Consider the following 18,337-nt stretch of genomic DNA (forward strand, 5'->3'; position numbering starts at 1 on the left):
CACCCGATGCAGACGCCGGCGCCGGCTTGGCCGGCGGGCGAGTGGCAGACGGCATTCTTGCATTCGTCGTCTGCTGCAGGCATCTTGGGGACCGGAAGTTGCAGTCGTAAATATTTTAGAAACAAGCGATTGCCGGCACACTTCTGTCGAAACATATATGGCATTCTAGCTTTCTATATCTGTGAATTTTAGAAGTTTAAATCTTACTGCCGATTGTTGAACGGTCCGGTTTCCGTAGCGAAACATAGCCACATGTATTTGTCCATAACAACGACCCTAGCAACGGTTTGTTTGGACCCATGACGTCACACTTACGGAGTCAAATCCGACCAACGTTACTAAACACTCAGTTGGGAAACTCCCATAGAGACAACCCTAAAATATGGCCCCAATCTGTCTCCGAGCACCGAGCTAATGACGAACACAACGCCACCATTTCTCCCGCAGCGGCCACTCTAGAAACTGCACGTGACTTCTATTTTTGGCTTCGACAGAGGTGAGCCTTCGTCTCCCCGGCGGACACGCCGCGTTGACCTACAGAAGTTAAAATGCACCTAGGTCGGGACGCGCTACCTGAAAGGCCCGCTGAGGCATGGTTTTATAAAAACAATATTAATTGTTCCGCAAAACCTTGCGAACTAAAGATGATAGAAACATCACGCGCCCATCCTCTGGTACTAAACTCCAATAAATTTCATACAAAAAGAGTCTTTTCCGTTTGTTTTTACGCAAAAAACAGGTTTTCAAAAAGCTCAAGGTGACCACAGTACACACAAGTGACAAAGAGTGGCGCTGTTGTCGCATTTAGCTCGGTCTCGGTGGACGCCAGCGGCCCAGGTTTCGACGGCAAGTTTCCCAACTGAGTGTTTTAGTAACGTTGATTCCGACCAACGCGCCCAACTATCCATTCTCCTATTATAGAGCTCCTGTATAGGCTCCCTGCGGTAGGTATAGACGCTTTCAGCACGCGCCAGACTGAGCCGCCATAGCCGACCTTCTCTTGTCTTACCAAGATGTCGACCCACTGAAGCGGGCGTTCACAAGCCTTCACAAAGGACTATGCTCGGGAGAAGGACACAGTAACACTTAAAATGGCAATAACCTGTCCTGCTGTGGTAATGATGAAGTGGAGCTAACGGAATAAGAGGGAACAAAAACTGAAGGTCGGTTATGGCGGCGCCCATGCACAGCGGCCCGAACGCGTCTATAGAGTTCCTGTAAAGGTTGGCACCATCTACGAGCGACGGCGGAAACCATATATGGGTTGTGTGCTTGCCGCCGTGGTAGCTGTCCAGGTAGGTTTGTGTCGATCCACCGTGTGTCGATCATAGAGTTATTACAATAAACGCTAGAGGCTCAGCTGGCGCTAGTGTGCTGTTGCATTTTGAAGCAGACAGCATGCAGTCAGAAATTAACTTCCGGTAATGCATTTCTGTGGGAAAAAGCGAGTGCATTTTCTTTCTGCTCTCGATTATAAGAATAAATATTGCGAATAATTTGTACGTATTAGGCACATTGGAACATTTTCCAGACACGCAGACGAAATAATTGGTCAGTTACGGCGTTTTTATTTGAAATTCGTGGCATGAAAAACGGTGCTAAAACCGCTTCGTACATGTATTTATGTGCACTGTCGGACACTGTTAGCGCGAACACGGCGTCGACGCTTTCCAGCATGAGGGATATACGTGCCAAACGAACGAAGGACATGTGGAAAATTAAGAGAGACGGCAAGTACTACGCAGTAACACTGGGTAAGTAACTCCTTCTGCTTGCAGACGATCAAAATTGATTGAAAGTCACGTAATATAGTCCGATTTGCAATAAATAAGTACTGCTTTATTCTTTCTGCTAATGAATATGTGCAAAGATGCTTGTTCTGCGTTCTAATCATCACCCGCACGCTCCAAATCCTTGCAAATAGGGGAAAGCCATAGAACAGGTGCGCGATAAAAACTGCCCAACATAGGAAATAATAATAAAACACACATTTCGTAGCCCACATACTTTATTCTTTACGTTTCAAACGTTTTTTAACCACTCGCAAAGATGCACGGCGAGGTCATTTCCATATAGTGAGAGGACAAACATATTGTCACGGGTGGTGACCAAAAAAAAAAGAGGAAATAAACAGGAAGAAATAAACGTTTAATGTGGCGAACTTGTGCCAAGAATAAAAGGGTACAAGAATAATAACAGCGTCGCGGGCGTCGAAGTCGGCGTAGCAGCACAGTCGAACGCTGGAACGAAACTGACTGCGCTCGCCTTGCGGAATCCCTTATGTACCCTCGTGGGTTTCTGGATCGTTCGGCGTAGAAGGTTCGGCGCGTAGAACATTCTGACCTCGAACAAGCCCAACATGGTTCTCGAATTTACCAGAACATTGCTTTACAGTGTCAACAAAAATGCGCCTCCGTGGCCAGGAATCGAACCCTGGCTTTCAGCGCGGAAAGCCCGCGCGATAACCGTTCGACCACGAGCGCGCTGCCTTCTTGGTCAGCTGCGCTCGCGGGAATATTAGCAATATATAAGCACAAACGAAATGCTGGCGAACTTTGAACACACTCTACATTCCTTTCGATCGTTATTTTGCTTAGAATCGTCGCTCGTTTTTACATACCTGCCATGAAACAGAGGTTTGGGCCTGATATATAGCGAAGTTTAACATCGCTCAGTGGTAAAGAAAAAATGCTGTAACTAAAGCAATTACACTTTCACAATATTAATAAAGGTACATACTATCCGGCACAACCGAAATAACAAACGTTATTCATGTTATTTTACGGCGACGAGACACAATTCACGCGCGTTTTCCCATAGGAATACACAGGAAGACTAGAAAAGGAGACTGCATGCTGTCTGCTTCAATTTGCAACCGGAAGTCCCGTAGACACTAGCGCCAGCTGAGCCTCTAGCGTTTATTGTAATAACTCTATGGTGTCGATATCAATCAATCAATCAATCGAGTTTATTGTCATGAGTTGCATCGTACAATTTATTCAGAACCATCTGGGCCCATAGCCTTTTGGCTAGTTTGGGCCCATTTTAATAATAACATATTAGGAAGGCAGCACTCTTAAGAAATATTACTGGAAATACAATAAAAGGAAAAGAAAAAAAGAGAAAGAAAGACAACAGAAAATAAACGTAGAAAGTGACTTGTTCAACTATATCCGGTAATTTATACATTATATAATAAAAATACGAGGAGCACGAGTGTATTCAAAGTGAAATGAATTTTTATGAATTCAATAACAGAATATGCGATAAAGTTTCAAGATGGTGGGAGACATGTTCTATTTAAAAAAAATATAGTATTTCAAAGCGCTGTTAAAGTTGCCTGACTGGGTGACTGAAGATGGTAAAGTGTTCCAGATTTTAGTTCCGCATGATTGCATCAGTCGCTCGCCGTATACGTTATGAGACCGTGGTATGTTAAAGTGACCAGATGTGTTCGCCCTTGTTAATCGGGTACCCTTAATTAAGATGTTCGCTGGCAGTGGATTGTTTGATTTTAAAATATTATTTATTAAGCAAGCAATCTTATATTGTTTAATTTCCAGAAATGTGAAAATGTGAAGTTGATGAAATATGATATGAGACGGTTGGGAATAGTGGGAGTATGTCAAGATTCTGAGGGCTCTCTTCTGTAATTTAATCAATGGCAAAAGGTAAGTGTCATAAGTTACGCCCCAGGCCTCAATACAATATGTTAAATGACTATGAAATGTAGCAAAATATATAAGTTTCATCGTGGGAGTGTCAAAGCATTGTCTCGCCTTCAGTAAGACATAACAAGCGTACGTTAACTTTTTACATGTATTTATAATGTGCTGTTGCCAATGAAGATGAGAATTTAATGTTACCCCCAGATATTGAAATGAACTAACTTCTTCCAGGATTGAATTTCCGATGCAAATTCGGAAGCTGTCGGTATTAACATCTTTTTTATTGGAACGAAAAACTATATACTTAGTTTTATTTATATTTAAAGTCAATTTGTTAGAATTAAACCACTCCTGGAGAACTGTAAGTTCTTGATTGATTGTGTTTTGTAAGTTATGCAATGAATGGTCTGTGTAAATTAAGACGGTATCATCAGCGTACATTATTATGTCAGAGTTTAAAGCCATGTTAGGTAAGTCATTAACATACAATGAAAAAAGTATCTGTCCCAGTACAGAACCCTGGGGAATTCCGGTGTTTATTTGTCTCATCGAGGATTTATGATCTAACAAAGAAACGAATTGCGAACGAGATGACAAATAACTTGTAAAGAAATTTAAAGAGTGACCTCTGAAACCATATCGTTGTAATTTATTAAGAAGAATTTTATGGTCTACGGTATCAAATGCCTTTTTAATATCTAAGAATACACCGATACTAATGTTATTGTCATTTAAGGACTCATTTATTTTCTGAGAGAGAGAGAGATAACAGCACTAGCAGTTGACTTATTTGGACGGAATCCATGTTGATGCGGGGTGATAATATTGTATTTTTCTAAAAATGAGTTAATGCGTCGTACAATTAATCTTTCGAATAGTGTATTAATCGTGCTTAAAACTGATATAGGCCTATAATTTACAGGTTCATTAACGTTCCCACATTTATGTATTGGGCAGACTTTAGCGATTTTTAGTGAATCTGGATATACACCTTCTGTTATAGAATGGTTAAAGATATGCTCCAATAGAGAGCTGAGTACATCAATATTGCATTTTAAGACGTTAACTGAGATGCCATCAGAACCTGCAGATTTTTTATTAGACATTGAATTAACTAGATTTATAATTTCTATAGTCGTAATTTCTTCATTAATGAAAAAAGAGTTGAATGCGTCTGCAGTCTCATCCGTGACTATAACAGGAGTTGTTTGCTTTTGCGATCTTGGCTTAATAACAGAGTTAATCACATTCCACGTTTTCTTGAAGTCCCCATGACTTTCGGATATAAGTTTAGAGTGATATTCTTTTTTACGCGTTCTTATCAGTGATAGAGATAGGTTGCGATGCATTTTGTATTGTGCCAAGTAGTAAGAATTATGTTTATGACGTTTCAGTTTCTGCTGCCACATGTTCTTCTCTTGAAGTGCGCATAAAATTTGACGAGTCATCCAGGGGCAGATCGGTTCTGAATAATGTGGGTTTCTTAATTCACTCGACGAATCAGCGATTGCAGTTTTTAATACTGTGATAAAATTTCCAAATTCGATGTTGATATCTGAATTGAATAGTAAATCAAAGTTAAATGCCGATAATTTTCTATGCAGAAGTTCGTAATTAATGCGATACCTTAAATGGGGTGTACTAAGGTGAGGTGTTCCTCCGCGTTTATAGGTAGAAATATGAATATTGGAAAGTGGTCGGCAATGTTTGTCTCATATACACCAGCATCGTCGTGTGCGTCTTGATTACATAAGATGTGGTCAATGAGCGTGGATGAATCGGGTGTCACTCTTGTTGGTTCTGTTATTACATTCGTAAAGTTAAATGACTGTGTTAGAAGTAGATAATCTGAGGGCACAGTTTTACACAAATCGACGTTGAAGTCACCACAAATGACAGATTTCTTACTGCTTTGTGAAATAAATGTAAGAATATCTTCCATTTTATTTAGGAACAAAGACATAGATGAATCCGGCGGTCTATATACAACAGCCACCACGACACCATAACAAAGTTCCAAAAAGAGAGCTTCTATATCATTACTAGTTGAACATGTTAGATGAGGGAGCGCATTAAATAATATAGACGATTTTATATACAGTGCAACACCACCGCCTCTATAAATTGCATTTCTAGGTAGCGAAACCACAACATACCCAGGAATATCAAAATGATCGTCACTTTTTAGCCACGTCTCGGTTATGCCTATTATATCATAAGTAAACGAGTGTTGGGATAGAAAAGCAAGAAGGACGTCTCCATTTTTGTGAATACTTCTGACGTTGCAGTGTAGCACGGAAAGACAAGCTTTCTTTGAATATAACGTATTCACCGAGGTGACAGAAAGCATTTTAGTTCAAAGTCTCAATTTATTGTATAGAAGCAATACCGGACACGATCCTGGGGAACCTAGCCCTTAACAGCTCTGCTGTAAAAAAAAATGATTAGTTTTTCAACAGACAGAAATCCTGAGCGCTGTGCTCGCCATTTCAACTGGCAGCGCGATGGGACGAGCTAACGGCTAATTAGGGCGAATTTGCGCCACGGCACGGCGCCACTGGTATTGCTCCAGCGGCGCTCCAGCGTACTCCAGCGCGCCCCCCTGGCCCAGCCGAGCAGTCCCATTGTTTAAAATGTACCCCCGCCTGTATTACATAAAAATTTACAACTGCTCGATCGAGGTCACGTAGTTTATGGGCCGCATTTGCAATACGAACTGCGAGGTTGTGACGAAGACGTTGATCGTCTGGAGACGTCTCCGCCTTTCCGCCTGCTTCCCACCTCGCCGCGTAAAAATGCAGCGCATGCGTACTTGCGACCGCGCAGGACAGCTGTCCGCCCTTAAATTGCAAATGATCCCCGTGGTTTGAGATGTACCCTCTCTTCAACCTGGGCTCTCCAGCCAGGTTGTATCCCTGGATTGTATACAAGGAGTATAATGCGTTAACGTCACCAAGTGGCGATGCTCACAACCACGCAGTGAAGGAAAACGTGACGCACGAACGCGATGCATCTCGGGAGATCCCGAGACGTATTACAACCTATAAATTACGTATTATGGGTTAAGCATTACAACCTCCCGAGACTTATTACAACAAGGGTTTCCCCAAGAATTAGAATTAGGGGTGGTGTCTACATTTTTAAGGGGGGGGGGGGGGGGGGGCACCGAGAATACAGGGGCCGTTGCGAACTAAAAGGGTGCCTTCAGAAAAACAAAGGGCGTGTGTAAGGAAATGACTGTATTGCAAACATAAAAAAAAAAAAAAAACGAATTACAACGGGTTTTTTCCCCCCTGTTTTTGCGAATTTGGTCGGCAAAGTTCGACACGGCTTGCACGCACGCAGCTTGCCGCCGTACTTACGCGGTGCGGCGCTGCTTTTTAGTTCAGAGTAGAGTAATTGAATAGGCTCTGATATACAGTTACTCTAGTTCAGAGTAGAGTAACTGTATGTGCTCCGCTAGAACCTATACAGTTACACTAGTTCAAGGGTGACGTAACGACATTCGATTTATTCCTTCCTAAATAATGCTTTGGTGTATTTTCGAACTAAAAATTGGTGTTCCGTGGTTTTGCCAGAACGTGGTTGACATTTGGAAAATAGAATAAGCTCGAGAATTTTGTTGCAGTATCCCTTTAATACGCATCCGTCAGCCCTCTTTGTTCCTGGAAGTATTTCAACGACCGCCCTGGACCATACCCCCCACTCTCCCGCGTGCCCATAATCATTTTCAGTCAGCATATATCTATAAAATAAGTTGAAGTTTGCGTCATGAACATCGCAACAACATGTAATTTTAAGCGAAGTGACCAGAAGTAGTGCGACCTCTCTGTCCCTTTTGTCCGAATAATACCAACTTATCGCGTGTTCTCTCACGAAAGTAATTGAATTACAGTTAAAGTATTTGTATTGTACCCGAGATACTTTCTAGGAAAACTAACTTGAATACCACTCTAAAATCTTTTACTCTTCTCGAGTCGCTTGTGCAGCAACACTGAGCAAAACATATCGAAGAAAACAAAAAGAGGTTGGTCGTTGCCGTCGATGTAATCTTGACGCTGTTCCAAAGGTTGACGTGTCATCAAATCAGGACCTCTGGACAGTCTATATTTCAAAATAAAAAGAACACAAAGGAATAATAAAAAAAAAAAGTGAAAGAAATATTAGTGTGAATTACCCGGATTTTGTTTTATCACCGGGAAAGGTCTACAGAATTTCTATTCCTCGAAAGCAAATCGGGTGCCGCAATCAAATGGCCACGTTTTTGAACTTTGTTCCGAAGTATCAGGAAAAAAATAGAGAAAGAAATGATTCTATAGGTAAGTGCCGTTTCAAGAGGGGATGGTGACCGCTGCCAGCACGTGAGCACTGAAGAAGAGAACAAGCGCGCCAAACATAGTTGGACAAAGTGCGACAACACCCCCAATGTATCAAGGCTGACAGTTACTCCCGGATGCGAGCTCCTATCGGCACTCGCTTATGGAAAACTCGAGTCGCCGGACGACGTTGCGTCGTCGCTATCTGCAGCTGAACCAAACATAGTTTGCGCTTGAGGTCGATCACCGAGTCCAGGTTGTCATCACCACGAAGGCATGCACCCAAGTGAGCCCCTCAAATTTTCAATAATGTAATAAAAAAAATTGGAAAATTTGTGGTACACTTGGTGTGATTTGTTGTTTTTGCTTGCGCTCCTAGCGACAAGAGGCGTAAACAAGCTTTCTTTTTTTTTCTTTTTGCGAGGGTCAGGCTTATCAAACAAAATTTAGTAAGCTCGTCATTCAAAACGCAGGAACGTAGTTTTCTGGTCAGATAACTCAAAATGAGATCAATAACCTTTCAAAATTTACTCGGATAATTTATTAGTTAGTTTGCGTATACCTTATGTGCTCATAAGCAGCCGAAGCCTTCGTAATGACGCACAAATCATACATACTGTTACATTTTTTTTTATGTAACAGCATGGATGGTGTAATCTTAAACTCATTTCTTTGTGGGCGACGAATAATATAAACTCAATTTAATAATGAAACAAAACAGTGCCTTTAATACGACTGTCAGGATTCTACAGTTTGCAGGTACCTTATCTCGGTATATGAGATATAACATTATTAGGATGCATTACCAGTCCGGCTGGTGTTGATAGCGGGGACCGTTGTAGTCGGTCGGTGGCTCTCCGCACTCTCACCTTGGTGGGGGGGGGGGGGAGCAAGTGGTAGGCGAGGTTTGGAAGCGCACAAGGAAAGCGTCACCGAAACCAAGTGTTGGGAAATACTTTAAGTCAAATTTGGGGGTTTTACGTGCCAAACCAACGGCGGGCATCTGGCACGCCCCAGCGGAGGACTGAGGATTAATTTCGACCACCTGGGGATCTTTTGACGTGCAACCGAAAGCTCGGTTACACGGCGTCTTCTCCGCAATAAGCAGGGAAATACTTTAGAAGTACATCTAAGAAGTATACTTGAAGTAAAGTACAAGGTAAATGAGAGGTTACGCACTTCAAGTAAAGTAGTTGAAGCAAAATATTCTAACTACAATGTGCTTTCACAGTACAAGTACTTTTTAAGTTTTAACAAAATCTTTCATGATGCCCTCTTGTTTCCCTTGGAGCGTTTTATTTTTAACTGGTATGCAGTTTCCCAGGGGTAATTGGGGCGCATATCAGTTATTTTCGGAAATGGCGGCGGATATTGGAATTTCACCGAGACCAAATTTGGGGAATGTAGTTTGAAGTCAGGAGTTGTACTTTCCTCGGAAAGTACCAGAAGAAATACTTTTAAATAAATTACCAGTACATGCTCAGAGAATGTACTTCAAGTAAATTACAAGTTTTCTAAACGTACTTGAAGTAGTACTTTAAGTACAAGCAGGGATGGGCAAAATACATGCAAATATGTATCGAAATACAAATACAAAATACTTCGTCAAAAATGTATTTAATTACAAACCTAATTACATTTCCAAAAAAGCATTTAAGTACAAGATATAAATACAACCAAATGTATTTGGCTTCCTCCAAATACTTTTCCAAATATATGCCTCAAAATTTGCCTCAGCGACTTCAGGGCACCTGCAACGGGTTTCTGGATATCTCATTTTAATTTTGCATCGCACACTCGGAAGTTAGTGTGCGAGGCTCTAGTAGCGTAATAGAAATATAATCACAAAAAATGTAATCAGCTTGGACGTAATAGGTGAAAAAAGTACAGAGCTTCAAGCAGCTTTTTTTGTCGATTACATTTTGGTATAGACCAACAAAGAACCGAGACGACCAAGACGCGCAGCTCTAGCTAGAGAATTTTTTATTGCTGCAACTCGCACCAGTTAGGAAAACTTGGACGACCCGCGCATTCAGAATGTTCCAGGCAAAAATATGGATGGAAATCAGGCTGGAAAGCATCACAAGTTGTCACAGGCACCTATTTAGCCAGTCTGCCTGTGAACGTTGATTTCGTCACTATTCTTGCCCTGGACTAGCGCCGTACGCTTGTGCTTGATTGTGCTTGATTGAGAGACACTGCATTCGGTGAAGAACGTAGTTTTCTTCCTGCTCTGCACAGTGACAATAAATTTGAGGCATTTATTTTCGCCCACAAAATTGTATTTAATTACAATTGTATTTGAATTACCCACGTTTTAGTATTTAAATACACACGTCAAATACATTACCCAATAAGTTGTAATTAAATACAAATGCAAAATACATAAAGTATTTGAAATACGTATTTAAAACACTTGTATTTGAAATACTGCGCATCCCTGAGTACAATGTACTTCCTAACACTGACTTTAAGTACACCTAAGGTACTACTTCGGATAGGTTCAAAATACTTGTACTTTACTTGATTGTCTTTATCTGAATATGTACTTTACTTGAAGCGTTTTTTTTTCTTTTTCTGATACTTTCCGAGGAAAGTACAACTCCCGACTTCAAAGTACATTACCCAAAATGGGTACATTGTTGAATTTGTATAACAAAATGATGCTTTGGCAACTCTGAAGCCACTTGACTTTATCCAATATTCGCCACATTTCCAAAAATAACTTCTGCACCCCCGTTTACCCCCTAAACACTGTACAGGGGAATGAAAGAGCATCATAAAAGGTTGCGTTAAAAAAAAAAAATTACTTCTACTTTGAAAGTTCATTGTATTTATATTACTTTGCATCAAGCACATTGCGCCCACTGTACTTACTCTACTTGAACTACATAACCTCTCATTTACTTTGTGTTTTACTTCAAGTACTTTTTAGATGTATACTTTATACGAACACTGCCGAGACCTCAATACACAGCGGAAGGGTCAAGGTGAAAACACATAATATATTTAAAAAAAAATAAAGAAAGGATAAAAAAATTGGACAGAAATCTGATTATCCGAAAACCGTTGTATGCGATTTTCAAAAAAATTAACATGAGGCTTTTCTTTTTTTTTTTTTCTTTTTGCGCGGATATTGTAATGTTTTACGTTCTCTCGCGCCGAGTCGTCCAAAAATAAAAAAAAAAACAAAAAAAAAAGTAAAAAAATGGCGTTTTATATTTTTTTGGATGGTTTCCGCTTTTCGCAAAAGGGGATCAGGCGTCCAAATTTCGTTTGCGGTTTCCTCAGTATACTGGGTCGTTTTTCGCATCACGTGTTCCAGCCTGTCATCTCTATGGTCTAACCGAACGGATAGAATGGAGGAACACAGCCGGCACGCTCGAGCCTCGCCGAACCCCGCCTTCGCTGTGTGAAACCCGCTGGCTGCCTTTTTGCGGACGGGCCTTGGCGTCGCTCCTTGAAGCCCAGGTCATGCCCAGCTCCCGGAATCCCCGGTCCGTGTAGTACATTCCCATGCCCTCAAACAGAAATAATTACTGCCCTCGAGGGAGCCTTCCTCGCATTAAAAAAAGAACGATGGTTTGGGTTTCCGAATACACTCACATATAGCGCACAAAAAAACATAAGTAAGTGAATACAGCAGTAACGTGATATCTCTCTCTCTCTCTCTGTATATATATATTCTTGTATCGTCGGCTGCGTTTTAATTTAAACCAACACCACCTAGAATAATCAAAACCTCCGTATCGTTTCCTCTCCCTTCCTGAATCGTCATCAGAGTCGGATTGCACTGACTCGGCTATTGGGTGCGAGTCCGACCTTCGACGCGCTTATTGAACACGAGCCCCGACCGCGTTCAATTTACTTCTTTTACGTCGATAACACTTGAGACTCAAGTTGTTATACTTGTTTTACCACGGACGCCTGAAGTCTAGAGGTTTTTTTGCGCGACACCTGAAGGTTGACGTTTCCCCCTACCTAACACCTGTTTTACGTCGTGACGCGCGATTCAATCACGGTAGATTACTGCACCTCTTTGAACTCATATCCATGCGGCATTCAAAGCACGGATCTTGCGGTGACTCGCGTTCAAATCTGTGTGCAAACTGTCTTTTGTACGATGTATAAGCAGTGGGACCCCGGCTTAAGAAACACTGCAGAGAGGCTGTAATCTGGGGAAAGGGGCAGACTAACGGTTGAGTTGAAGACCACTTTAGGGATGGGACCTTATGAGCACCAGTGTGTATGGTAGCATCTGAAAGCACCGATGTTCAGATTGCTGATTGGTGCCCTTTGAAACGTTGCAGAAAAGCTGAAATCACAGATAAAAGTGCAGATTATAACGCGGGCGAAGCCAACTTTAGGGAGATCTCAAGCAATCTCAGACTTTAAAAAGCATCTGCGTTATGGCACTTTGTAGCAAAAATGTGCAGATTGAGCGCATTCGCTGTAAGTGATCAGTTCGATCCGATGGAAAATTTTCGATTAATGCGATTTAGATCGTCCCCGAAAGGAAAGGTCTTCAATATTTGCATGGTACCTAACTGGACGTTCATTGTGTCCGCACATGGACAGTTCTAAGTGGGGAGGAATGCTTTACTTAAGTGTAAAAGAAAAAGAAAAAAAAAAAACAAGAAACAGACAAACAAACATACGTTCAATTCGACCTGGAAGTGCAATGTATCTGTTGCTTAGCTCATTCAAGCTATTTCATAGGCTATACGAGGATGTGTGAATTATATGCTGAGTGGAGAGCAACCCATAACAATAAAAGCAAATGCCCTCATCTGAATTATTGATTTTCACATCCCAGGCAACTTATCGATGTAACCTCACATAAGCTGTCTAGAAAATAGGTCTTTGTTTAGTGGGCTGCTGTTGCCATTTTTCTATTCTCGCCGATACCCATTGATTGTTGCTCAAGGTGAACACAGCTACACATTCATGCGGTATCTCATTCACGAACATTCAATTGGGTAACAGCATTCACCACATTTTTGTCTCGCTTTCTACAGTCAGATTGGGGATTTTGTAGTGAAATTTGACGTGGGCGCCTTCTTCTGCTACCAGTATCTATGTATATGCATAGTTTATATGACAAAACAAATAATATTTCAGCTCTCCCTTTTTTTTCTTTTTTTTTAGCAGAGGATGCAACGTTGATGTGAAATTAGAGCTTTTATCTGTAAGAGCGGAACAGGAGTGCGCCGGCAAGCAGCTGCACTGCGCACTCGTCCGCATGTTCAGGTGGTGTCGATCGTGAACATTCGCGCTCTCTCCTTCGAGTGTAACTAGCATGGAATGATACAAGTTAAATGTTTATAGCCCGCTGTCGGACGTGTATCGTGTGCCGACCCTGCCACATTGTCAACATTTTTTTTTCTTTTAATGGGTTAGAATGACAGAAGTACCTACAAATGCAATAAAAGATTATCTGTTCCGTGCCGGTTGGTGCATGCAAATGAACTGGTGCAACATCCGAAGCGCCGCAACAATCTGCTGCTACACACTGACTATACGGAACCACACCGCACGCCAGGGTGGAAAAAAAAATCTAGATGATCTATTTCATGATTTAAATCACACCGGGTTTACATATGATGATTTGAATCAAACCTTCCCGGGAAATTAATCGGCAAAATCCCTTTTATTTACTCTTTGTCTATCACGTGATATTTTTTATGTGCACTTGTTTTATATATAATATCAAGGAATCGCCGAAAAAAAAAATTGAAAGCAGGTTGAACACAAACAACTCTTCTAATCAAACCAAAGCGTTTACCTTTTTTCTTTTTTTCCTACGTTCCTTTTTGTTTGTCAATTACGTAATGTAGCTACTGCAAGCAAGTCAAAACGCGAAAGAAGCAAACCAAGTCAAGAAAAGCTATGTCCTATGCGAGCTAATCAAAACGCAAAAGGAAAAGCAAAACCAACTATTTTACCGGCCAAAAAAACAACAACAACAACAACAACAACAACAACAACATTTTTTTTGTTCTAGTATGGCGGGTTTTCATCAATAGAAAGTTGTCAATTCAGCTGTACAGAAAAAAAATCTAAACTTTCTGTGATCGTTTATTTTTTTTATTTTTTTCGTTTTGTCTGTAGTGATCGGACGGCTTAAGCAATCAATGTCATGTTTGAAAATACATAAAGTGATAAAGAATGACGTTTTCTCCAGCTGCAGGGAATTATGTCAAATGAATATGATTTAAATAAAATAAACCCGATTTACGTGCTTTAAAAAGTCGTTATATTTTTCACCCTGCTGCACGCTATCAGGCCACTGTGACGTCACATGACCTAATGTAATAGTATCACGTGTCGTCATGGGGGGGGGGGGGGTTGCCACTAACTTGGGGGTGCCGTAAAAGAAAAAAAAAATGTCTGGGAAAAGGGCAAATTATTTTAGTTAGTGCCGTATGAACGCTAACCTGAGGTCTGTAACATGCACACCGCTGTAGTAAAAACACAAATACACCTAGGTACAATACCCTAATCCGGATTGCTACTCTTTTCGTGCTCTCTATCTCTCTCTCTCTTTTTTTTATTTTTATTTAGCCTTATTTTTTAATTTTTACAACGAAAGCGAAACTCCGTGTCGGAAACTCCGTGTCGGAAATACTGGAAATACTTACATATTTGAAGCCCCCGCTTGCGGCCGAAACAGGTCGGTCGCCCGAATCTCGCGTACCCTTCCCTAGATGCCGCCACCATCGTAATGGTTTTATTGGCCCGCGTACAATCCAGTTGGCGGGCCTGGCACCTGGCCTGTCTGGCGCCCGGCCGCTCCTCAGCCAGCCCCTTTGAACACGCAAAGCGAGTAGGGCAGTTGTGTGGGGCTTCTGCCGGCGTTGTGTCTGTTGTGTGGTTGAATGGTTGTTGTTATCGGGCCTCCTCCTCTCCCAGTGCGCCCAACAACGCGGACTGCCGACTGCCGTCCGCCGCGCCGCCCGCCTCCCACTGCTTGAACGAGCCACTTGCGCGAGTTTGAAAGGACTCACTGCTGTCTGGCTTCCTTTTCCTGTTCGTCGCCGTTTGTTTTCCCTCGGGTGTGTGACGCGCACTTGCTCGTTCGTTTTTAGTTCGCTAGCTCGTCGCCCCTTTCGCCTCCTCAGCGAGCAGACTCTCAGCGAAGCCAACCTCAGCGAGCGCAGCATGCTGCTTTCTAAAGGCGCGGCGACACTGCTTCGCCAGGCACGTTTGTTGGAGCCCAAACTTCGTGCCCAGTGGTTCGCGGCTTCGAGGTGAGTCGGGAATTCCCGTTGTTTCGTTACATGATTCGCGAATGCCGCCGCCAGCGCTTGCCCACGATTGTCTTATATTTGGGCGACGTTTTGGAGCAGTCGTCCAAGAGTGGACTCTCTCGATCGAGTTAGCTGTTTGAAGAAAGAGCTGGCATGCAAGAAGACAAACAGATCGGACGTGTCCGTTGCTGTGACTTCATGCACACGCCGTGGATATGACCGTATCGGCTTTTTTTACCGCTGTTTAAATTTTATGTTGGCAGGGGCCACGTGCTCGATGTCGGCCGCAAGTGCAAGACGCCAAGGGTTATCAGTGCTCAATGCAGGACAGTCTGCTCAGCCGCCAACAGAGATAGCACGAGGGAGTGCGGATGCACGCGAAACGTCTTTGCGAACGAAATACTCGCACGAGCATGTATTTCTCTGGAAGTACTTGCATTGCACCAAAGTCACTAGAGCAAGGCTGGCGCAGCACTCCATACTGTCTTGTGCGGTTCAAGTGACATTAGTGTGCCACTCTATCCCCAGGCAAGGCAATTTAAAAGTATAGAATACCTTTAATTATACTACTTCGCGTTATACGGCACAACGATCTTCTTTCGCAGGCGCTGTCGTGTGAAGGACGCGCCAAACATCATGAATCACGAAGCCACGCTCTCGCGCAAGGCATTCACATCTCAGCGTTGGAGCGCTGCTGAGACCCCTTGGCAGCGTCACATCGTCACTGGTGTCACGTCGCGTATTTTTGACGACCATGAAAGAGAGAAAGAGAGGGGGAAGCTGCTTTTGTAGGAATTTTGAGTGTTGGGTTTACCTCGTCCCAACGCCAAAGACAACAGATCCTTTCCCGTTTCTTCGCTGAAGCACAACAGCCTATAGATTGGAATATATAGAACCACTAATCCCAACTAGTAGTTGGGATCACACAGCGTCCACAAGGATGGTGGTAGTGGCGAAGAAAACTTCTTTATCTAAGCTTATCGAGACCTCCGCCCGTAACCTCGCTTCGGCGCGGTACGGGGAATATTCTCGAGTTCTTGGTCGATCAAATTAACTTCCCGCGCCCGAGATAGCGGAGCCGGTAAGAAACAAACCGAAAAGCTCGTTTCTTCAATGAGGAAACCTCGCGCGCGCACGTCAAGCCGCCTGGCAGATTTCCAAAAACCTGTCTTCTAGTGTTTTCTATTTGTGCCCTTCGACGGCGGCGTTGCGTTTGCGCGGAAACTTGCTACATCGCCGGCAATGTGTCACGCCTGCTCATTGCTAAAAACGTAAAAAAAAAATATATATATATATTTTTTTTCTTCTTATTTTCTTATTTTTTTTTTATTTGTCGTTACGTCGGATCTCTTCTTTTTTTTTTTTCTTTCTTTTTTTAACGCTGTTACATATTATTTAGGCCTATTCGGGCTGCTTTTTATTGAGGAGTTTCAGCGAATATAGGGGGCGCTCCGATAGATCCAACATGGCGGTCAAGAGGGGGATAGATTTGCGACGCCCGTAGACCGGTAGCGTATAAGTAGAACAAAGCGTGTCGTTCTCTGTTTGTTGCCGTGTGCGAGACGATCATAATTTCAACCAAGACCTACCGTGATTCTACAGATGAAGTGTTCAAGCCAGTCGAAGGCAAGAAATCTTGCCATAGTCAAGATATATGTGCAAGTGTTCGACGTGAGCTCTCACGCTGGTGCAGCTGTCATCAAGTTGAACCGAATGTACGCGGGTCCAAAGAAAGGTACATGTCAACAATGTTCGCGCGTTCAAACTATGACGCGTACTTTATCTCAAACTAAACTTATCGGTCTGCGGCTACGAACATTTTTGTTGACGTGGCTTAGATGATGTAGCCATTCAGGCCTCGCATTAGAAGGTGTTGCGAACTTTTCGGTTGTTCTAGTTAATTGTGCTAAAAAGCGGTTGGATGGAAAGTATGACAACTACAGCATACAAGGGACGATTGAGGTCTTTATCCTGCGTTCTATGTATCGAAACATCGGTATCCTTGGTGTTACATTGCGATCAGCTGGTCGCCGATCGTCCTGTTTTTACGCATAATGTAAACAAGCCCCGGAAGCGCCAATCTCATTTCCATGTGCTTGTGCACCCCTACAAGCCTCATTTCGGCTCTTGTGGAAAACTTTATTGTAATAGCAATAGTCTCATCGGTCATTCGAGTTGTATGTGCCACGGTGATATCTGCTGTGTGTGATCTGCTGACAAACAAGTCTGTATTAAATGCGAGGAGGAGAACGAAGGTAAAGCTTTTTTAACTGTTTTCTTTTTACAGAACAGGGCAAAGCTTCTAAAACAAGAGCAACCTTAGCTGATATTTGAGTGTGCTCAAGAAGGAATTGCAAAAGGTGCTTATGCCAAGTGGCAGATGTATGCAGTTGATTTTCTGTTTGCTTCTGCATTGTAAATTGGAAGATATGTATCAGCAGAAGACATGTGTCCTTTTCAAAATGTCTTTTATTAGAGCAAATAGGTTTTCATACACAACCGAAGAGTTCGAAACACCATTTAATTTGAGGCCTGAATGGTTACATGATCTAAGCAACGTCAACGAAAATGTTTGTAGCCACAGACCGATAAATTTAGGTTTAGATAAGTATGCGTCATAGTTTCAGCCTCAAACACTCAACATTGTTATGTACCTTTCTTGATGACAACTGCACCAACGTGAGAGAGCCCACGTCGTCGAACACTTGCACACATATCTTGACTATGGTATGGCAAGATTTCTTGCTTGAAGTGAAGATCATCTCGCTACGACTAGCTACGACCACCCACCGCAGCGATGCAGGCACCGAAGGGGCGCAACGCAGTCAGTCGCCGTCACCGGACGCTGCTCGTTTGGCATTCACGGCTTTCCGCCCAGGTGCTTCGTTTGTACTTGGCACCGAGTGTTATTTTCTGTGCTTGTGTGTGTGCCGAGTGGCTAGATATGGGCCTCAAGAGCAGTTCTTCAGGCTCAATAGCGTTCGCCGAAGAACTTCTGAAGAAAATGCCACCCAGGAAAAAAAGCACAAAGACGCAACGCACCAGCTTGGCGGACTATGCACTGGGCGCGGAAATCGGGCCCTGCGAATTATACACCAAATGC

General features: G+C 42.7%; 2 protein-coding genes and 1 pseudogene across 2 annotated transcripts in view; 1 reads left to right on the forward strand and 2 right to left on the reverse strand.

Moving 5' to 3' along the window:
• Positions 1-3,296: 3,296 nt before the first annotated feature.
• Positions 3,297-3,872, reverse strand: LOC120840256 (the record flags this gene model as incomplete). Its single annotated transcript, XM_040210670.3, has 1 exon — positions 3,297-3,872. A coding segment is annotated over one exon (576 nt), but the record flags the coding sequence as incomplete, so codon positions are not given.
• Positions 3,873-4,722: 850 nt separating this feature from the next.
• LOC115318068 lies at positions 4,723-6,018 on the reverse strand (annotated as a pseudogene).
• Positions 6,019-14,716: 8,698 nt separating this feature from the next.
• Positions 14,717-18,337, forward strand: part of LOC8023544 (medium-chain acyl-CoA ligase ACSF2, mitochondrial) — a 71,494-nt gene continuing 67,873 nt past the window's right edge. Inside the window, exon 1 of the mRNA XM_029971699.4 lies at positions 14,717-15,234. Within this exon, the coding sequence (XP_029827559.2) occupies positions 15,146-15,234 (89 nt within the window). The 5' untranslated portion in view covers positions 14,717-15,145. The remainder of the gene's footprint in view (positions 15,235-18,337) is intronic.

This window comes from Ixodes scapularis, unplaced genomic scaffold, assembly GCF_016920785.2.
Source record: "Ixodes scapularis isolate PalLabHiFi unplaced genomic scaffold, ASM1692078v2 PGA_scaffold3__209_contigs__length_174095766, whole genome shotgun sequence".
Lineage (NCBI taxonomy): Eukaryota > Metazoa > Arthropoda > Arachnida > Ixodida > Ixodidae > Ixodes > Ixodes scapularis.